Source organism: Cherax quadricarinatus, chromosome 7 (genome assembly GCF_038502225.1).
Source record: "Cherax quadricarinatus isolate ZL_2023a chromosome 7, ASM3850222v1, whole genome shotgun sequence".
Classification (NCBI taxonomy): Eukaryota; Metazoa; Arthropoda; class Malacostraca; order Decapoda; family Parastacidae; genus Cherax; species Cherax quadricarinatus.
This window is the reverse complement of record NC_091298.1, coordinates 1,619,831-1,640,605: the sequence shown is the minus strand read 5'-3', so window position 1 is coordinate 1,640,605 and position 20,775 is coordinate 1,619,831. Positions and strand designations below refer to the sequence as shown.

Genomic DNA, 20,775 nt, shown 5'->3' with positions numbered 1-20,775 from the left:
GATGGTAATCCCTTCATGGTTGGCGATGATGCCAGACTCTCAATACTGAGTCATTGATCATGATAGATGACGGAGTCTGGACCTCCCTCCCTCCCTCCCTCTCTCCCTCCATCCCTACGAAGATTTTTCTCTTGATTATCGTATACTGTTCCAGTATCTCCCTCCTTAACTAACTCACGCTTCATATTTCGCCTGGTCTTGAATCCTCAAGTTGACTAATATCCATTATTTTCTTGTAACTTGTCTAGCTAAGGTATTGTGACTTGTTATCTATTTTCATTAAAGATAAAAACAAGTGACGTAGCCTTAAGAAAAAGATAATGGGCGTAGAGGTTGTCTTTAAGAGAGAGCTTGAGAAGTTACTCAGGTCAGTTCCCCGATCAGCATGGCTGTGGTGCACACTCTCAACATCGTGCGGCTACTACCAACAGCCTGGTTGATCAGGTCATTTATCAGGAGGCCTGGTCTATGACCCGGCTGCGGGGGCGCTGACCCTTGTAATACTCTCCAGGTAAACTCCTGAGAGGTGCCTCTCTCTCTCTCTCTCTCTCTCTCTCTCTCTCTCTGTCTCTCTCTCTCTCTCTCTCGAGAGAGAGAGAGAGATTCACCCGCCATCTTAAGTGTTCGTGAGACGGTAAGATTCACTTGTCTTAAGTGTTGATGAGAGAGAGAGTAATCCTGCCAGAGTGCAAAACGTTTAATAGGCTTCCATGTCTGACATACTGGAGAGCACCTGCCTGGAGGCTGTTGCTACCTACCAAGATTAATGTCGGCTGAAAAATGACAGCCTCTGCTTGCTTGTCCATTCCAGGGGATCATCGCTCCTTTTTCCCAGTTTCTGGCCAGGATTTGTAGTTGATGAGGTGATCAGTGAGGCTGTTGGTGGTAGCAGCATGCAGTTTAGCCTGGGCACCACTGGCAGACTGATCAGTGAGGCTGTTGGTGGTAGCAGCATGCAGTTCAGTCTGGGTATCACTGGCAGACTGATCAGTGAGGCTGTTGGTGGTAGCATGCAGTTCAGTCTGGGCATCACTGGCTTACTGATCAGTGAGGCTGTTGGTGGTAGCAGCATGCAGTTCAGTCTGGGCATCACTGGCAGACTCATCAGTGAGGCTGTTGGTGGTAGCAGCATGCAGTTCAGTCTGGGCATCACTGCCATACTGATCAGTGAGGCTGTTGGTGGTAACAGCATGCAGTTCAGTCTGGGCATCACTGGCAGAATGATCAGTGAGGCTGTTGGTGGTAGCAGCATGCAGCTCAGTCTGGGCATCACTGGCAGACTGATCAGTGAGGCTGTTGGTGGTAGCAGCATGCAGTTCAGTCTGGGCATCACTGGCAGACTGATCAGTGAGGCTGTTGGTGGTAGCAGCATGCAGTTCAGTCTGGGCATCACTGGCAGACTGATCAGTGAGGCTGTTGGTGGTAACAGTATGCAGTTCAGTCTGGGCATCACTGGCAGACTGATCAGTGAGGCTGTTGGTGGTAGCAGCATGCAGTTCAGTCTGTGCATCACTGGCAGACTGATCAGTGAGGCTGTTGGTGGTAGCAGCATGCAGTTCAGTCTGGGCATCACTGGCAAACTGATCAGTGAGGCTGTTGGTGGTAGCAGCATGCAGTTCAGTCTGGGCATCACTGGCAGACTGGTCTAATAATTCTTCCACAAGATGCTTCACTCGCCACCTCAGCTCACTCTCACTTTATGCATTTAAATGAGACCAATTTGCACGACCCTGGACCCTGAGTCTCTGGATTTACTTGAGCTCAGCTCACCCTTCCTTCCTTCCTTCCTTCCTCTCTCCTGCATTTTTTTCCTTCTTCCTGCCTTTTTTTCTCCTTTACTCACTCCCTCCTTCCTTTTCTTCTTCACTCCCTTCCTACCTATCTGTGTCTAGCATTAGGAATAATATTAGGAGAGAAGTAAATAATGAAAATGATTGTTATAGGAATGAAGTTAGAAGTCTGAGTAGATCTATAACCCACTATGATAACATGAACGTAGATAAGTATGTTTATGTAGCAACTTGCAATGTGAACACTGACTGATGTTGTAGTGGCCAGACTTAGGCTTGGTTACAAGTACTGACTGATGTTGTAGTGGCCAGGCTTAGGCTTGGTTACAAGTACTGACTGATGTTGTAGTGGCCAGACTTAGGCTTGGTTACAAGTACTGACTGATGTTGTAGTGGCCAGACTTAGGCTTGGTTACAAGTACTGACTGATGTTGTAGTGGCCAGGCTTAGGCTTGGTTACAAGTACTGACTGATGTTGTAGTGGCCAGGCTTAGGCTTGGTTACAAGTACTGACTGATGTTGTAGTGGCCAGGCTTAGGCTTGGTTACAAGTACTGACTGATGTTGTAGTGGCCAGACTTAGGCTTGGTTACAAGTACTGACTGATGTTGTAGTGGCCAGGCTTAGGCTTGGTTACAAGTACTGACTGATGTTGTAGTGGCCAGGCTTAGGCTTGGTTACAAGTACTGACTGATGTTGTAGTGGCCAGGCTTAGGCTTGGTTACAAGTACTGACTGATGTTGTAGTGGCCAGGCTTAGGCTTGGTTACAAGTACTGACTGATGTTGTAGTGGCCAGACTTAGGCTTGGTTACAAGTACTGACTGATGTTGTAGTGGCCAGACTTAGGCTTGGTTACAAGTACTGACTGATGTTGTAGTGGCCAGACTTAGGCTTGGTTACAAGTACTGACTGATGTTGTAGTGGCCAGGCTTAGGCTTGGTTACAAATACTGACTGATGTTGCAGTGGCCAGGCTTAGGCTTGGTTACAAGAAATGACTGATGTTGTAGTGGCCAGACTGATGTTGTAGTGGCCAGGCTTAGGCTTGGTTACAAGTACTGACTGATGTTGTAGTGGCCAGGCTTAGGCTTGGTTACAAGTACTGACTGATGTTGTAGTGGCCAGGCTTAGGCTTGGTTACAAGTACTGACTGATGTTGTAGTGGCCAGGCTTAGGCTTGGTTACAAGTACTGACTGATGTTGTAGTGGCCAGACTTAGGCTTGGTTACAAGTACTGACTGATGTTGTAGTGGCCAGGCTTAGGCTTGGTTACAAGTACTGACTGATGTTGTAGTGGCCAGACTTAGGCTTGGTTACAAGTACTGACTGATGTTGTAGTGGCCAGGCTTAGGCTTGGTTACAAGTACTGACTGATGTTGTAGTGGCCAGGCTTAGGCTTGGTTACAAGTACTGACTGATGTTGTAGTGGCCAGGCTTAGGCTTGGTTACAAGTACTGACTGATGTTGTAGTGGCCAGGCTTAGGCTTGGTTACAAGTACTGACTGATGTTGTAGTGGCCAGGCTTAGGCTTGGTTACAAGTACTGACTGATGTTGTAGTGGCCAGACTTAGGCTTGGTTACAAGTACTGACTGATGTTGTAGTGGCCAGACTTAGGCTTGGTTACAAGTACTGACTGATGTTGTAGTGGCCAGACTTAGGCTTGGTTACAAGTACTGACTGATGTTGTAGTGGCCAGGCTTAGGCTTGGTTACAAGTACTGACTGATGTTGTAGTGGCCAGGCTTAGGCTTGGTTACAAGTACTGACTGATGTTGTAGTGGCCAGACTTAGGCTTGGTTACAAGTACTGACTGATGTTGTAGTGGCCAGGCTTAGGCTTGGTTACAAGTACTGACTGATGTTGTAGTGGCCAGGCTTAGGCTTGGTTACAAGTACTGACTGATGTTGTAGTGGCCAGGCTTAGGCTTGGTTACAAGTACTGACTGATGTTGTAGTGGCCAGGCTTAGGCTTGGTTACAAGTACTGACTGATGTTGTAGTGGCCAGACTTAGGCTTGGTTACAAGTACTGACTGATGTTGTAGTGGCCAGGCTTAGGCTTGGTTACAAGTACTGACTGATGTTGTAGTGGCCAGACTTAGGCTTGGTTACAAGTACTGACTGATGTTGTAGTGGCCAGGCTTAGGCTTGGTTACAAGTACTGACTGATGTTGTAGTGGCCAGGCTTAGGCTTGGTTACAAGTACTTCTGGCAGTTTGGGAGAGACAGATGATGATCAAACTAAATGCAAATTATGATCCGGCATATGGTCACTGTCTTGAACACTGCTTGCTTCATTGTCCACTTATTGAGGAATATATAGTATAAAACCTATGTGGCATATCAAGATATCATATTAATGAAAATAAGATACCAGATATACTAAGCAAATTTCTTAAATTTACTACTGTATAGTCCTTGTGGCTTAGCGCTTCTTTTTGATAATAATAATAATAATAATAATAATAATCTTAAATTTACTTGTAACAGATAAGTGAACTGTAAATATATAGATATAAATCCAAATGTACACCTGTTAACTCTTTTAGGTCGTAGTTGCTAGGTGTTTTGTGTATCCCTCCGCAGGACGAATATGGGATGCACAATAAACTAGCCACTTAGGTGGCAAAATCTAATCTAAATCTATCCAATCTTTCTCACTCCCATCCTTTCCTTTCTTTCTACCTTATTTCCTTCCTCCCTCCCTGCCTTCTTCCCTTCGTACCTTCCTCACTCCCTTCTTTCCTTCCCTCCTATCCTTCCCATCTTCCTTCTTCACTCCCTTCCTCCCTGCCCTCTACCGTGAGATAACTGACTGATTTTGAGAGTTGTGTTGTTATATGGCAGACTGAGAGGGGGTGGGTGTGTGGTAGTAGTGGTGGATGTGAGTGGTAGTGGTAGTGCTGGTGGATGTGAGTGTGGTAGTAGTGGTGGATGTGTGGTAGTAGTAGTGGTGGGTGTGAGTGTGGTGGTAGTAGTAGTAGTAGTGGTGGGTGTGAGTGTGGTAGTAGTAGTGGGTATGGGGTGGGCGTGTTCAACATCCACCTCACGCAGCAACAATAACTTAGAGTGGAGGGGGAGGGGGTTCAGGAGGTGGTGGTGGTTGGGGCTCCGGCAGTAAGCACACATAATCCTCCAGACTCAGGCAGTCTTCCTCACCAACTTAGCTCATCTAACTTTGACTCACTTATTGGCCTTTATGACCCACTGGTGAGGCTCTCCCGAGCCACAAACATATCACCAGATCCTCATCAAGACTCACACGTGCTCATACTCACACTCTAACAAGTCTACTCCTACAAGTCTACTCACCTTAACTATTATTAGCTTGAAGGTAAAATCCCTAATAAACCAGTGAAAACAAGGATTGTGTTGTATTTCACGTAGCGCTGAAATTACGCGGGTTTCTACGCAGTGAATGCTGTAGCCTCGGTCATCTATTCGCTAATTTCGGCCCGGTCTCTGACCAGTCACCAGGTACAATGACGCCGGTAACAGCTCTTCATCCAAAGGATTGGAGTTAATCTTCTGATTTACTTATCTTCTGGTTTACTTTAGTTGTAGCTATATTGGTGTTTTACCAGCATGTTAGGCGTGAACCATTAGGACGTGTGTCCTTAAGACACCTACTACCCCTGTTCACCTAGCAGTAAGTACCTTGGTGTTAGCCGACTGGTATGGGGACAAAATTAACCTTATTTGCCCGAAATACTCTTCATGACCAGGGGCTTTCTGTATAGAATGTTATTAATGCTAGCTATGGTCTGTTTAAGTTGTATCATGTACTTGTAGAAATAAAGATGTTGATCCCTGGAACCATTAACATACAGGCGAAATATATGTTCAAGAATCAGTTATCATTAATAATAATTTGACTTTTCTCTGTTGCAGAATGACGAGGACTTAACATTTGACGATGATGGTGTGGTACGCTCCAGATCCAGAAGTGAGGTGGCCCCGGTGGCTGCTCCCCTCCAGTACACCTCGACCTCCTCCAATAGTAGGACACGCAGACAGTTCCCCAGTGTTTATGCCTCTGATGACGAGGATGCCGAAGGATCAGCCATTGAAGGCTCTGGTCTGGAACCACGTAAGTTATATTTATAACTTTCAATTGTGTGAAAATACCACGTCATGAAAATGATTGCGGAAAATTGCATTTATCTGAATGTAACTATGTACATAACAGTAAATGATAACAAAGATAATTATTATTTATCAATGTTACATAGACAAGTAGGAATTTGGGACACCTAGGTCGCAAAAAATGTCCCCCTTCGATACCTACCAATGTCATAACCACAAGTTGCTCTGGACCTATTAATTGAATGAAATATACATACGCCAGGAATACTGGTAAATATATAAATTTGTGGACTGTATATTAAAAATAATAAATGGTTATATATATATACACAATTACATAACAGAAGGAAAACATCTTAATATCACTCACCAATTTGACTGGAGATTAATGTGTATCATACTCAGAAAACCTCACTCTAACTAAATCTATGAAAATAATGCTGGCCAGAATTACACACAAATCTAGAGAGCTTATCTGAGGTTCCTGGAGCTGTCTTGTCCAGTCGTCTGATATCTCAAGTTATGCAGGAATGCACATCCACCAATTTCGCCTCCTATTTGAGAGGTGTCAACGCAATTTTAACCTCTAGAGCACGAAAAATTCTTCTCATTACACCAACGTTCGTACAAAATTCAAAACCAAGATGGCGAGTCTCTTCTTTTTTTCGATAACATACTACTTTTAAAAATACAATATAGGGCATCTATTTACCTATAAATTACCGTATTTCCGGAAAATATATACAGTATTTTCCACAATGATAGTGGATTATGAGATCTTGAAAAAACAAAAAGCTACGCCAGTGACTGAACTCTCAAAAACATTTATATTATCTCGGTTACATATGACTTTGTCCTAATCTCCCTTCAAAGCAGAAGATATATTAGAGCTGCAAAATATAAATAGTTCAGTTACTGTTAGAATAACCTTAATTTAAACATTTTGAATATACTTCTAGAGCCAAGATAGAGAGATCTAATATTCTAACAAAAAAAGTCCTCGAAGACTAGGCATCTAATTTGCTCACTAAAATAACGTAAGGGAGGAAGGGAAGGAGGGAAACTGTAGGAAATGTAAATTAAGCCTAATGAGAAGCAAAGTCGTTTATTAGTCCAGTTATCGAGCATTGCCAACATCCATGGTCCATGCCCCTTCAGTATTCTACTAGCAGACGTAAGAAATATTGCCGAAACATAGAACATTCTTATGGTTTTGTGGACCTGCGGGCTACAGGTAGCAGTGGCATAGCTGATCGATGGTTACTCGAAATCTGACTACAGACCTGGCTGAGGGTGTAAATAAATAGCATGTTAAAATGTTCTTAACCAAGACAGGATTCACAGCATTGGATTTAAGTTGGAGGAATTTAGAATTAGAAAGGGTATTGGAAACTACTGGTTTGGCAGTCGAGTTGTACAAGAGCGGAATAAACTCCCAGGTAGCGTTGCTGAGGCAAGAACTTTGGGTTACTGTAAATGTAGGTGCCTTCATCTGCACCTCATTTGACTCCAGTATGTAAGCGCCAATCTTCCTGTCTGTGCTGCACCGGAAGAAGAAGCAGACAAGACACAGCAAGAGGATTCCCTGATCTTCCCAAAGTGCTCGAACTGAGGCCCAAAGCTGGGCTGTGGCTCTAAAAGGACCCTGTAGTGCATGCTGCCTTTGCACCTCTTGACATGTCTTCTGCTCCACCGAAGCTGCCACGCCCTTCGATTCCCGTGGGGACGGGATAATTGGCAGCACAGCTGTGAGTTTGGAAATACACCAGCATACACCACTGAACTTAGATGCCACTGCAAGCGATGGGGGAATGGTCAAGGCGACTGCATGACCCACTCCTACCACGAGCTCCAGAGTCCAGAGAGTTACACTGTAAAGCAAGGGCAAGTTAAGATTGAGCACGTCAGTGCAGCTGTGACCAGGGACCCCTGCTACAACCCTGCCTGCAGTTTATATGCTGCACCACTGACTGGTCATCTTATAATCAAGACCTGTGCCAGGCCGTGTATTGGCGAACATTAAGCAAACAAGTAAGCAGGCTGTCTGTGGTTCAGATTTTTCAAGACTGCGATGCTGATCACCTACTCCAAGGTTGGGGGACTAATTACCTCGTTTTTTACTGTCTTCTGTATATAATTATACAGTGTTCAGATTATGTCCATGTACTGTATTGATAAAGCCACTGGATGGTGAAACGTCTACAAATAGATACTCATATGTTGCACATGTATCTATTTCTTCAGTTCTACACAAGGCGTCGCTTGTCAGAGGCTTTTGCAAAATCTGTGTATACATCTGCATTCTGTTTGTCTTCCAGTGTATCCAATACCATGTCATAGTGGCCCAGTAATTGCGAGAGGCAGGATCGACCTGCTCTGAACCTGTTGCCCAGGACTGTGCAGTTGTTGGGAATCCAAGTGATTTGCAAACATGCTTCTTAGAATTCTTTCAAGGATATTTATGATGTGGGACGTTAGAGCTGTTGGTCTGTAGTTCTTGGCTATTGCTTGTTGCCATCTTTATGGAGGGGGGCTATATCCGTTGTTTTTAGTGATTCTGGGATTTCACCCATGTCTATGCTCCCTCTCCACATACTTAAGGCACATGAAAGGGGTTTCTTGCAGTTCTTAATGAACACGGAGCTCCACCAGTCTGGGCCTGGGGCTGAGTGCATAGGCATCTTGTCAGTGGCTTTTTCAAAATTCAGTGGAGTTAGGGTTATGTCAGATATTTGGCATACATTGATAGGGTTTTAAGGCTCATTCATGAAAAAGATCATTTGGATTGTCGATCTTTAGACTGATTAATGGCTTACTAAAGACAGAGTCGTACTGAACTTCAGTCTCTCACTCATTTCTTTGTCATCTGAGCAAGGGCCCGTTACTATGCGGTTTATGCCTTGTTTTTGACATATGAAAACAAATATTTTGAATTTCTTTCGATTTGACTATTTACCTTTAGCTCCTCCTGTCTCTCCCCTCAGGGAACGTTCCTTGACGCTGGTGAGGAGGGGCTCTTGATCTAGGGAATTGGATCTGTGCTCCAGTTCCCCTGAATTGAGTCTGAATGCCTTCCATCCTCCCCCCCCCATAGGTGCTATATAATCCCTACGGGTTTAGCGCTCCTCCATGATTATAATAATTCTAATCCTCCTGTCTCTCCTGGATCCTGTAATCAGTCCATCACCCTTGAAGATGCAGTTTTGAGGTGGTCAGTCCCTCCGCCTGGAGAAGAATATCGCTCCATAGTTTGGAACAATGTTCCATATTTAGTTGGACATTTGCAACTCTATTCTCAGACATCATACGGAAGGTCTTGTCAGTACCGTCGTTAATCGACTTTACAATTCTTCAACGTACTGTATATCCAGATACATTTTAGGAAGAAAAATAAGGGAAAATGAAAATGTAAACATTAAAATAGTTATTACTGAAGGATGTTCCTCCGGGGGTATCACATTATTTTTATATTTCACGGTGCGTATACCACGGAAGTGGTAAATTGTTTTACTATATTTAGGGGAAAGTATAGATATTTAGCCAGGAGCGGCACGTCACAGCCAATCAACGCTTGATATCGAGTCCTGTAATAAAGTTGGTAGAATTACCGACAATATGTAAAGTAAAAGGACACAAGTGCAACTAATGTGACATTCCAGTTTATATTTGTCCAACCTATTTTTATGTTACCCAAGTAATAGCTTTTATATCCTTTTACTCATGTACGAATTAATTGCTTTTGTCACTACCACTACTACTACTACTACTACCACTAGTGAACATCGAAATGGTACCTCACTAGTATTCACCTCACTCTGAGCCTTTATATACCCTCTGTGTCCATGTATTGTTTGTAATGGCTCGATAAAGCTCCTGGAGAGCGAAACGTTGCCACAATAAATGTCACATTAGTTGCACTTGTGTCCTTTTACTTTACATATCGAGTCCTGGCTGATCACGGCGTACGCAAACACTGACAGGCCAGAGAAACATTAAGTGAAGTTAACTTACTTTAGGTGGATTTAGTAAGTTTATTTAGGCACAGGTACACATAAGTACAGTTACCATACCTTGTGTAAATTACGTAGGATAACCCATTCAAGGTCAAAGTGATGTATTTCGGTTGGGGTTTCTTGAAGTTTGGTTACATTTCTTGCTATTTGCAAAGCATAATACTATCTCTAATGTCAAAGTACAGTATAAACTGTATTTTATCGGCGCGATCAGCTAAAGAGCAACATGCAGTTATTACCAAAATATACAAAATTACTATACGATATAGTATTCCCTGAATGCTCCATTTTCTCGAGTGTGCACACATTGTATTATGGTAAACTGTATAAACTAATCTGAATATAAGATAAGATAAGATTTCGTTCGGATTTTTAACCCCGGAGGGTTAGCCACCCAGGATAACCCAAGAAAGTCAGTGCGTCATCGAGGACTGTCTAACTTATTTCCATTGGGGTCCTTAATCTTGTCCCCCCATGATGCGACCCACACCAGTCGACTAACACCCAGGTACCTATTTGCTGCTAGGTGAACAGGACAACAGGTGTAAGGAAACGTGTCGAAATGTTTCCACCCGCCGGGAATCGAACCCGGGCCCTCCGTGTGTGAAGCGGGAGCTTTAACCACCAGGCCACCGGGCCACCTTCGATACCAGCTGTTTGTGTATCGATATCAGTCTCCTTTGTGCGGATTGTGTGTCCCGTTGCTTGGTTGGCAACGCTCTCGCTCCATACAGTGTGTCCGTGGTTCAGTCCCCGGCATGGGTGGAAACTTTGGGCATGTTTCTTTACATCTGCTGTAACTGTTCACCTTGCAGTAAGTAGGTACCTGGGTGTTAGTCGACAGTTGTGTTGTGGGTGGCATCCTGGGGACAAGATTGAAGAACCACGATGGAAATAAGACAGACATCCTCGATGACGCACTGACTTTCTTGGGTTATCGTGAGTGACTAACCCTCTCTACCCCAGGTTAAAATCCCAACAAATCTTATCTTTATCAGTGTAATTAAGAAACTTTATGTTGAAGTTTCGTATATGTTACTTTTTTTTTACAATGATGTATACCTTTGAAGAGTTTCGAGAGTTAATCTACTCTCGGAGCCCGGCCATGGGCCAGGCTCGTCTGGTGCTTGCCTGGTCAACCAGGCTGTTGCTGCTGGAGGCCCGCTGCCCCAAATATCCATCACAGCCTGGTTGATCTGGCACCTGGTGAAGATACTTTTCCGGTTTTTTCTTGAAGGCTTCTACACTTGTTCCAGCCATGTTTCTGATATTTTCTGGTAAGATGTTGAATAGTCTGGGACCCCGGATGTTGATACATGTAGTGTTCCCTTATTGTCCCCACCGCACCCCTGCTCCTCACTGGGTTTATTTTACACTTCCTCCCATATCTCTCACTCCAGTATGTTGTTATGGCAGTGTGCAGATTTGGGACCAAGCCCTCGAGTACTTTTCAGGTATATATTATCTTGTATCTCTCTCTGTCCTCCGCTCCAATGAGTACTTGCAGGCGTTCCCAGTAGTTTATGTGCTTTACTGGCTCAATGTGAGCCGTAAACGATCTCTGTATTTGTTCCAGCTCCGATATTTCTCCTGCCCTGAACGGGGCCGTCAGCACTGAGCAATATTCTAAATGAGGGAGCACTAGCGATTTGAAGTGTCACCATTGGCATTATTTTCCTTGTTTTGAAAGTTCTCAATACCCACCCAGTCATCTTCCTGGCTGTCGTGATCTTTGTCTTATTATGGTATTTAAAAGAAAGGTCCGCTGACGAAATTATTCCTAGGTCTTTTACGTGTTTCTTACGTTCTATTTGGTGACCCTCTTGACTTTTGTATAGTGTTCCTTTTGAGTTCTTCATTCTTTTCATACCTAAGCAGCTGGAACTTATCACCATTAAACGTCATGTTGTTCTCCACTGCCCACTGGAAAACCTTGCTTATGTCTTCCTGTAAATTTTCAGTGTCCTCTACCGTAGTTACTTTCACCCTTATTTTAGTGTCATCTGCAAATGATACAGAAGTGTGCCGGGTGTTTTTATCCGTCTGCCATGAGGATGAGAAACGGAAGAGGTGGCAGGACAGTGCGTTGGGGCACTGAGCTTTTGACCTCGCTGATGCTGGATCTTGCTCTGTTCACTACTACTTTTTGTGTTCTGTGTGTTAGGAACCCGAAAATCCATCTGCCTACCTTCCCCGTAATGCCCATGGCCTTCATTTTGTGCGCTATCACTCCATGATCGTATTTGTCAAACGCCTTTGCAAAATCTGTGTAAATCACATCTGGTTTTTGGTCGTCTTCCAGTGCCTCCGTAATTCTGTCATAATGGTTCAGCAGCTGTGACAGGCATGATCGTCCTGCTCTAAAACCATGCAGGTTCGGGTTATGTTGGTTGTGCTGGCCCATGAAATTTGTAACCTGCCGTCTCATCACTCTTTCGAAGATTTTTATGATGTTAGAGGTTAGGGCTACTGGTCTGTAAATTTTAGCTACTGCTCTACTACCTCCCTTGTGCAAAGGAGTTATGTCTGCACTCTTTAAGGCCTCCGGTATTTCACCTAGATCTAAGTTCGTTCTCCAGAGAATACTGAGGGCTCGTACTAGTGATACTTTGCACTTCTTTATAAATAGAGCATTCCATGAATCTGGTTCTGGTGGTGAGTGGGCATATTGCCCATTTCTTTTTCGAAATCTATGGGATTTGTACTAATGTCGGTTAGCTAGTCTGCGCGGCCTTCTGGAGTGAAAAATATTTCTGCATGTTCTACCTTGCTGTCATTTAGTGGGTTGCTGAACACCGACTCATACTGTTCCTTTAGGATTTCGCTCATTTCCTTTTCGTCAGTATACGTATCTCCTCTCGGTAGTGGTCCAATTCTACAGGTAGTTCTTAACTTGGATTTTGGGGCTTCTTGCAGTATCCTGTATGGCCCTTTGTACTTCTGTGAGGTATGGCATCCTACGTTTTTGCTCTAATTCAGTGATCACTCGGCTAAGTCTATCTTTCCTCTGTTGTAGCATATTTGTGTTTTTAAGCAATTCAGTAACTCGTTTTCTTCTGTACCATCTCCTACGCTCTCTCTATATCTGATCTTCTGGGTTTCCTCGATGGTACGTGCTTCCTACATACCTTGTATGTTTCTCTATTCAGCTTCTCTAGGTACTGGTGGGGATTTAGGGTGCTTATGTCTGATTCCCAGGGTATGTCTGATAGCTCTTGGTTTATTTTTTCCCAGTCAATTCTATGGTTGTTAAAATTAAACTTACCGAACATCCCGTCTAACATTAGTGACGCAGTTCCCTAACCCTGAGTTAATACTCGTTTGAACTTCTATGATGTTATGATCAGAGTATATATTGTTTTTGTAACTTATGTCTCTGATCAGTTCCTCGTTGTTTGTGAATATCAAATCCAGGGTAGTTTCATTTCTAGTGAGATCAGTTACCTGTTGGTTGAATGAGTACTTTTCACAAAAACTCATTAGTTCCCTGGTATGTGCCTGATGAGCCAGGGTGCTTCCCAGAAGTACTTCTGGTATAACATTACGTTGCGCCATCTTCCATTTTATATGAGGGAGATTAAAATCTTCAAGGAGTAAAATATTTGGTGTGGGATTTTCTAGCCTATCCGCATAGCTATCTATCTTAGCTGATTTGTGAATGCCTCAGCAGTTGCTGATGGTGGTTTGTATACTAGGATAATTTCCAAATTCCTATTTTCAACTTTAATGCCTAGAATTTCTACTATATCATTCATTGCACTTCTGTGCAACAGAAAGTATCTTTTACATAGATCCCTACTCCTCCCTGTGACCTATTAATTCTATCACATATATACTTACGTGTTGTAGTTTTCTATCTTTATCTCTCCGTCCAAAACATCCCTTGTATGTGTTTCTGTAAATGCGCCAAACATGGCATTCGCTTCTGTTAGGAGCCCACTGACATAGCTAACTTTGTCATTTTTATTTGATTTCAAACCCTGAATATTTGCAAATGTGAAGCATCGCCGCGTTCCTTTTATATGGTGGTCTGGGCAGCTCAGATCATAACATTCTCTGGACTATGTTGAAGCTTTACACATTACTGGATGGAAGTACCTACTGCACTCTTTGTTGAAGCTACACTTTCCCTTCCTCAACATGTTGGCACATTTTCTAGTGTGTTTATTCCATCAGTCTCTGCCATATAGGCACATACCTTTTGCATAGTATCTGCAAATGTTCTGGCTACCTATATTTACTGATTTTGAGTCCCCAAGTTCTGCCACCTGATCCGAGTTCTCTTGCTTACTTTCTTCTAGGCTAAATTTCTTCCCTTTTCTCGTTTTCGTTTGTTCCTGCTCTAGCTTTCTCTTCCACCCTTTCCCTTTCTGCTATGTTATGTATCCCTGCTTCATTCTTTTCCGACTTGCTCTGTGTGACGTTTCCCACTCTTATATCCACTCTGATATATAGATATTTTGTAGAAAGTGACCTGGTAAAGTTATACACACACACACACACACACACACACACACACACACACACACACACACACACACACACACACACACACACACACACACACACACACACACACACACACACACAAAACACACACACGTGACGAGGTGTCAGAGTGGGCGCCTGTGACAAGCGGGGTTCCACAGGGGTCAGTCCTAGGACCTGTGGTGTTTTTGGTATATGTGAATGACATAACGGAAGGGATAGACTCAGAAGTGTCCTTGTTTGGAGATGATGTGAAGTTAATGAGAATCAAATCGGTCGAGGATCAGGCAGGACTACAATGAGACCTGGACAGGCTATAAGCCTGGTCCAGCAACTGGCTCCTTGAATTTAACCCTGCCAAATGCAAAGTCATGAAGATTGGGGAAGGACAAAGAAGACCGCAAACACAGTATAGTCTAGGTGGCCAAAGACTGCAAACCTCACTCAAGGAAAAAGATCTTGGGGTGAGTATAACACCAAGCACATTTCCTGAGGCGCACATCAATCAGATAACTGCTGCAGCGTACGGGCGTCTGGCAAACCTAAGGATAGCGTTCCGATACCTCAGTAAGGAATCGTTCAAGACAAATAGGTGAGCACACACACACACACACACACACACACGCACTACGAAGAAAGGTTGAGAGAAATTGCCTTATGACACTGGAGTACAGGAGGGTCGGGGAGACATGATAACGACATACAAATGCTGTGTGGAATACATAAGGTGGACAGAAACAGGATGTTCCAGAGATGGGACGCAGAAACAAGGGGTCACAATTGGAAGTTGAAGACTCAGATGAGTCTAAGGGATGTTAGGAAGTATTTCTTCAGCCACAGAGTTGGTAGGAAGTGGAATAGCCTGGCAAGTGATGTAGTGGAGGCAGGAATCATACATAGTTTTAAGATGAGGTATGATAAAGCTCATGGAGCAGGGAGAGGGAGGACCCAGTAGCAGTCAGTGAAAAAGTGGGACCTGGAGCTGAGTCTCGATCCCTGCAACCACAAATAGGTGAGTACAAATAGGTGCGTACGCACATAAACACATCAACCCCTGCAACCTCAACTAGGTGAGTACACGCACGTCATATTGGAGTATGCAGCACCAGTATGGAATCCACACCTGGTCAAACACGTCAAGAAATTAGAGAAAGTGCAAAGGTTTTCAAGAAGACTAGTCCCAAAGTTAAAGGGTTTGTCCCACGAGGAGAGGTTAAGGCAACTTAGCCTGACGACACTGGACTATAGGAGGGATAGGGGGGACATGATAATGACGTATAAAATACTGAAAAGAATTGACAAGGTGGACAGGCCAGAATGTTTCGGAGATGGGACAAAGGAATAAAGGGACACAACTGGAGTTGAAAGCTAAGGCCTTAGTTGTCACGAAGGGGAACAATCTGGAAAGTGAAATAGCAGATGCAAGATTCATACAGAGATGTGTGATAAGGCTCTTAGAGCAGGGACAGAGTGACCTAGTGGCAGTAAGTGAAGAAGAGGGGCTAAGAGCTGTGAATCGACCCCTGCAACCACATATAGGTGAACACACACACACACACACACACACACACACACACACACACACACACACACACACACACACACACACACACACACACACACACACACACACACACACACACATGTTAGTGAGACAGGAGAGAGGGTGGATGGATTGCAAGAAGGTATTTGACACTGTACCCCACATGAGACTGGGGAAAAGCTTAAAAGGCATGCAGGAATAAGTGGGAACATCCTCCAGTAGATCTAGGAGGACCTTAAAATGTGGCAGCAGTGAGTGATTGTCCTGGAAGAGATGTCAAAATGGGGAAGAGTAACAAGAGGTGTATCACAGGAATTGGTATTAGGACCAGTACTGTTTCTGGTTTATATGAATGACATGCTAGATGGAACTGAGTTGGATGTACAGTATCTATTCACTGATTATGTACAACTAATGCAGAGAATACAGACGGATGAAGATTGGGGAAGGATGTAAAAGGATCTGGACAAACTGCAGGGTTGATCAGATAAGTGGTTGCTGGAATTCAACCCCAGAAAATGCAATGTTAGGAAAACTGGGGAAGGGACCAGAAGACTGGACACAGAGTATGAACTTTGGGGACAGAGGCAGGAAACCTCATAGTGCCTATCACATCACCAGAGGCTCACATCATGTGAATGATCTTTGCAGTCAATGCTTGTTTGGTAAATCTGAGAGATTCCTAAAGAATATCTTCAAAGAGTCATTCTGGATGCTTTATGCAACATATTTTTGGACCATTTTGGAGTACAGAGCACCAGTATGGAACTCATACCTGAGGAAACATGTTAAGAAACTAAAGAAACTGCAGAAGTATGCAACGAGACTAGTTCTAGAATTGTGGGGCATGAGCTGTGAGGAAAGGCTAAAGGACTGAAGGAAGACTGAAGGACCAGAAGAGACATGAAAATAACTTACAAAATACTCAGAATTGATAGAGTAAAGAGGGACAGGTTGTTTTGAGAGGCGAGATATTGGTACTCGGGACCAAGCTGAGAATTAAAAACTCAGAAGCACAAGGATGTCTGGAAATATTTCTTAAACCTCTGAATGGTCAGGAGGAGGAATGATATTGAATGGTTTTAAACAGTAGGCATAATAGGGACCACCAGGCCAGGAGGGAGGGAGTGTGACATGTGGCAAGTTGAGAGTTTTAGCCAGGCAGGGTAGCTGCCCACTTCCTCACCCAAGTTGGATTTTTTAGTTTAATAAACCTGGACCTGACCTGGTACCTTAATTCAAAAGCTATTATTTATAATAGTTTTGATACAAGGATTTATACAGGGTAGTAATTTAGCTTTTATTCTTATATTGATGTTTTGTATAGGTTGGTCAAAAAAACAGTATTTTAAAAAAAATAAGTATTGTGCTGTTACTGTTAGTGTATACATTAATACTGTGCAGCATAATTTGAAGTAAATAATTAATGGAATGTAGATTAATGGCAGGGATGTTGCAGGTGTAAAACATTCTGGCAAACTGCAGCTCTAATACTTTCTTTTTGAGTTCAGTAGTTTTGTGCATAAATCTGTTTACTTTTCTATACTAAAGTACATACGGCGATGGATTCAACAGAGCATTAGAGAATGAACTTGCACTTCTCTTCAACTTGAATGGTGGTGAAGGCTGGCTTTTAGAAGTCCCTGGCACACTGGTTTTATTGGGTATATTTATATCATCTTCATCTTCCTTAAGGTGCTGATTATTTCAGTAGGGTTTCATAGCAAATTCATTAAATTTTTTCAAGTGTTCTCAGAGTCCTTTAATATATGAGCACATTGTCTCTGTTTCCGTTTATTTCCCGTGTCATTTGTTTCTCTCATTTCCTTGCAGTGTATAGATTTATATCTGCCTGTACTTGTCATCAAGCTAATGTGACGACACAGTCACTGACACAAACTGACTGTCTAATTGTTCCCTTCTGAGTGGAGTATTTATGCTTTATTGGTTTAACAAGTCTAAACATGAATGTTCACTCTGGATTTCATCATCTTTTGTGCAGCATGTCTCATCATACAATATTATGTACATTGTACAATGGGGTTATTGTCAAAATAAATTCAGTGTTTATGGATTTACTACTTGGAATCTAAATTTTATTATCTAACATATCCTAACATGTTAGATGATTTGTAGAGCATAACATCAACATTATTTTAATTATAATTCAACACACATCAATATTGTTATAATAAGACTTATAGTGTAGTACAATACTAATTGTAGAAGGCATATGAAAGTACAGTACAGAAGTGCACACTCCACAGTGCACAGTATTGCACAGATCAGGAAGAATGTACACGTATATCAGAATAATTCTATTAATATGTAAATAATAAAATAATAATCCATTGTAAAAGCATTTTATTAAGTAGAAAACAATATAAAAACATGAAGTAATGAAAATAAAGAAAAGGGACTTGTCAAAAACCTCCAGGTTTTATTGTAAAGTTTTTTATACAAAATACCCAGGTGGACTGGGTTTAAAATTTAAAAAAAAAAAGGGGCCAGGAGCTGAGACTCAGTCTCTGCAACCACAAATAGATGAGAAGAAATACTAGGTGAACACATGCACATATATGGTGTATATATACGTAAATAATTTGTGTGTAATCTCTTCATATATTTTTCAGGTGTCTATCGTGCAAAGATTAAAGTTTTAAAGCTCTGGAATCAAGAATACACCGATAAAACAGGAGCAGCCTTTACGTCTTTGAAACGGGATATAAGAAGTGCTATGGAGGTTGTACTGAGGAGTGTCCGAGGTACTACTGACATCCAGGTGGTTGATATGAAGTAAGTATGCAGATATTTTTACTTGTAACTTTTTTTTTTCACAAAACACATTCACCAGTGGAAACTAAATTTTGTTATGACTTAAAAGGGGCACAATGAACATAGCCCTTCTCTGGTAACAACAGATAGGTAACTACACTTCTCCTAAAAGTAATTTTTTTTGCACAATTTTCTTTTAGGAACTCCTATTGCTATTCTTATTATATTCATGAGAAGAACTAAATCCATATGGGTTATGAAGGTCATGGGGAATGAGGTGTTCTGGTTAGATTCAAGAAAGAGGAGAATAGCTCTAATTCTGTAGGTTAAAAGCCCTTTGCCAGCATGAAGGCAACCTTCCCTAGAGTATACCTGGAGGGTGTTTTGGGGATCAATGTCCCCACAGCTTGGTCAATGACCAGGCCTTGTGGGGGGGAGGGGGGAGGATCAGGGCCTGATCACCCAGGCTGTAACTGCTGGTTGCACACAAATCAACATATGAACCACAGCCCTGCTGGTCAGGTACTGACCTTAGGTGTCTATCCAGCTCCCTCTTGAAGACGGCCAGGGGTCTATTGGTAATCTCCCTTATGTATGCTAGGAGGCAGTTGAACAGTCTGGGCTGCTGACACTTATTGTGTTGTCTCTTAATTTTACTCATGGCATCCCTGGTTTTCAGTGAGAGGATGTTGCACCACCTGCTGAGTGTTTTACTTTTGTAGGGAGTGATTTCCATGTGCATACCTGGAGTATACCTGGAGAGGGTTTTGGGGGTCAACGCCCCCGCTGCCCAGTCTGTGACCAGGCCTCATGGTGGATCAGGGCCTGATCAATCAGGCTGTTGCTGTTGGCCACACAACCTGATGTATGAACCACAGCCTGGCTGGTCAAGTACTGACTTTAGGTGTCTGTCCAGCACCTTCTTGAAGACAGCCAGGGGTCTATTGGTAATCCTCCTTATGTATGCTGGAAGGCAGTTGAACAGTCTTGGGCCCCTGACACTTATTGTGTTTTCTCTTATTGTGCTAGTGGCACCCATGCTTTTCATTAGGACTAGTCCCTTTAGGATTTTCCAAGTGTATATTATCATGTATCTTTCTCGCCTGCATTTCAAGGAGTACAGGTCAAGGGGCTTCAACTGTTCCCAGTAATTTAGGTGTAATTTTGCTTGCTTTGAAAGAGGCTGTTAATGTACAGCACTATTCCAGCCTAGAGAGAGCAAGCAATTTAAAGAGAATCATTATTGACTTGACATCCCTGGTTTTGAAGGTTCTCATTATCCATCTTATCATTTTCCTAGCAAATGTGTTAGATACATTGTTGTGATCTTTGACAGGGAGATTCTCTGACATTATTACTCCCAGGTCCTTCATATTAGTTTTTCGCTTCAGTGTATAATTGGAATTTGTTTTATTCTCCAGTCCAGTTTTTATTCCCTCAAGTTTTTCATAGAAGAGTAATTGAAATTTGTCTTCATTGATGTTCATATTGTTTTCTGAGGCCCATTTTAAAGCCTTGGTTAATGTCCACTTGGAGATTTGCAGTGTTCTCAGTGGATGACACTGTCATGTAAATTTTGGTATTGCCAGCAAAGGATGACACAGTGCTGTGGCTTACATCTCTGTTTATGTCAGTTATGAAGATGAGGAAAAGGATGGGAATGAGTTTTCTATCTTGTGGAACAGAGCTTTTCACTGTAACTGCCTCTGACTTTATTCTGTTTACTATTACTCTTTGTTCTCCTTGTTAGGAAGTTATAAATCCATCTACCCACTTTTCCTGCTATTCCTTTATCATGCATTTTGTGTGCTATTACGCCATTCAAAATTCAAATTCAAATTTTTATTTCTTTGCAAAGTTTACAATGTGTGACTGACATGTTATAAGGAGTCTATTTCCCTTGATCACACTTGTTGAAGTCTTTCACAAAGGATGGGTATCTGAGGTGAAATCCTTCCAGAATGCTAGTAAGTTTTTGTGGAATTTCAGTAAGAAGTGGTTGTGACAATTTAACCTAAGTGCAAAATATGATTTGGACAGAGATCAGTGTGCACAAAATACATATTTTTCTGAGAAATTTTTGA

At 42.6% G+C, this 20,775-nt stretch overlaps 1 protein-coding gene across 50 annotated transcripts in view; it reads left to right on the top strand.

Moving 5' to 3' along the window:
* Positions 1-20,775, top strand: part of trol (terribly reduced optic lobes) — a 960,590-nt gene that overhangs the window by 188,093 nt on the left and 751,722 nt on the right. For all 50 annotated transcript variants that reach the window (XM_070082142.1, XM_070082177.1, XM_070082160.1 and 47 more), the window contains exons 2-3: positions 5,678-5,876; positions 18,550-18,712. In XM_070082142.1, coding sequence (XP_069938243.1) covers positions 5,678-5,876; positions 18,550-18,712 — 362 coding nt within the window. The remainder of the gene's footprint in view (positions 1-5,677; positions 5,877-18,549; positions 18,713-20,775) is intronic.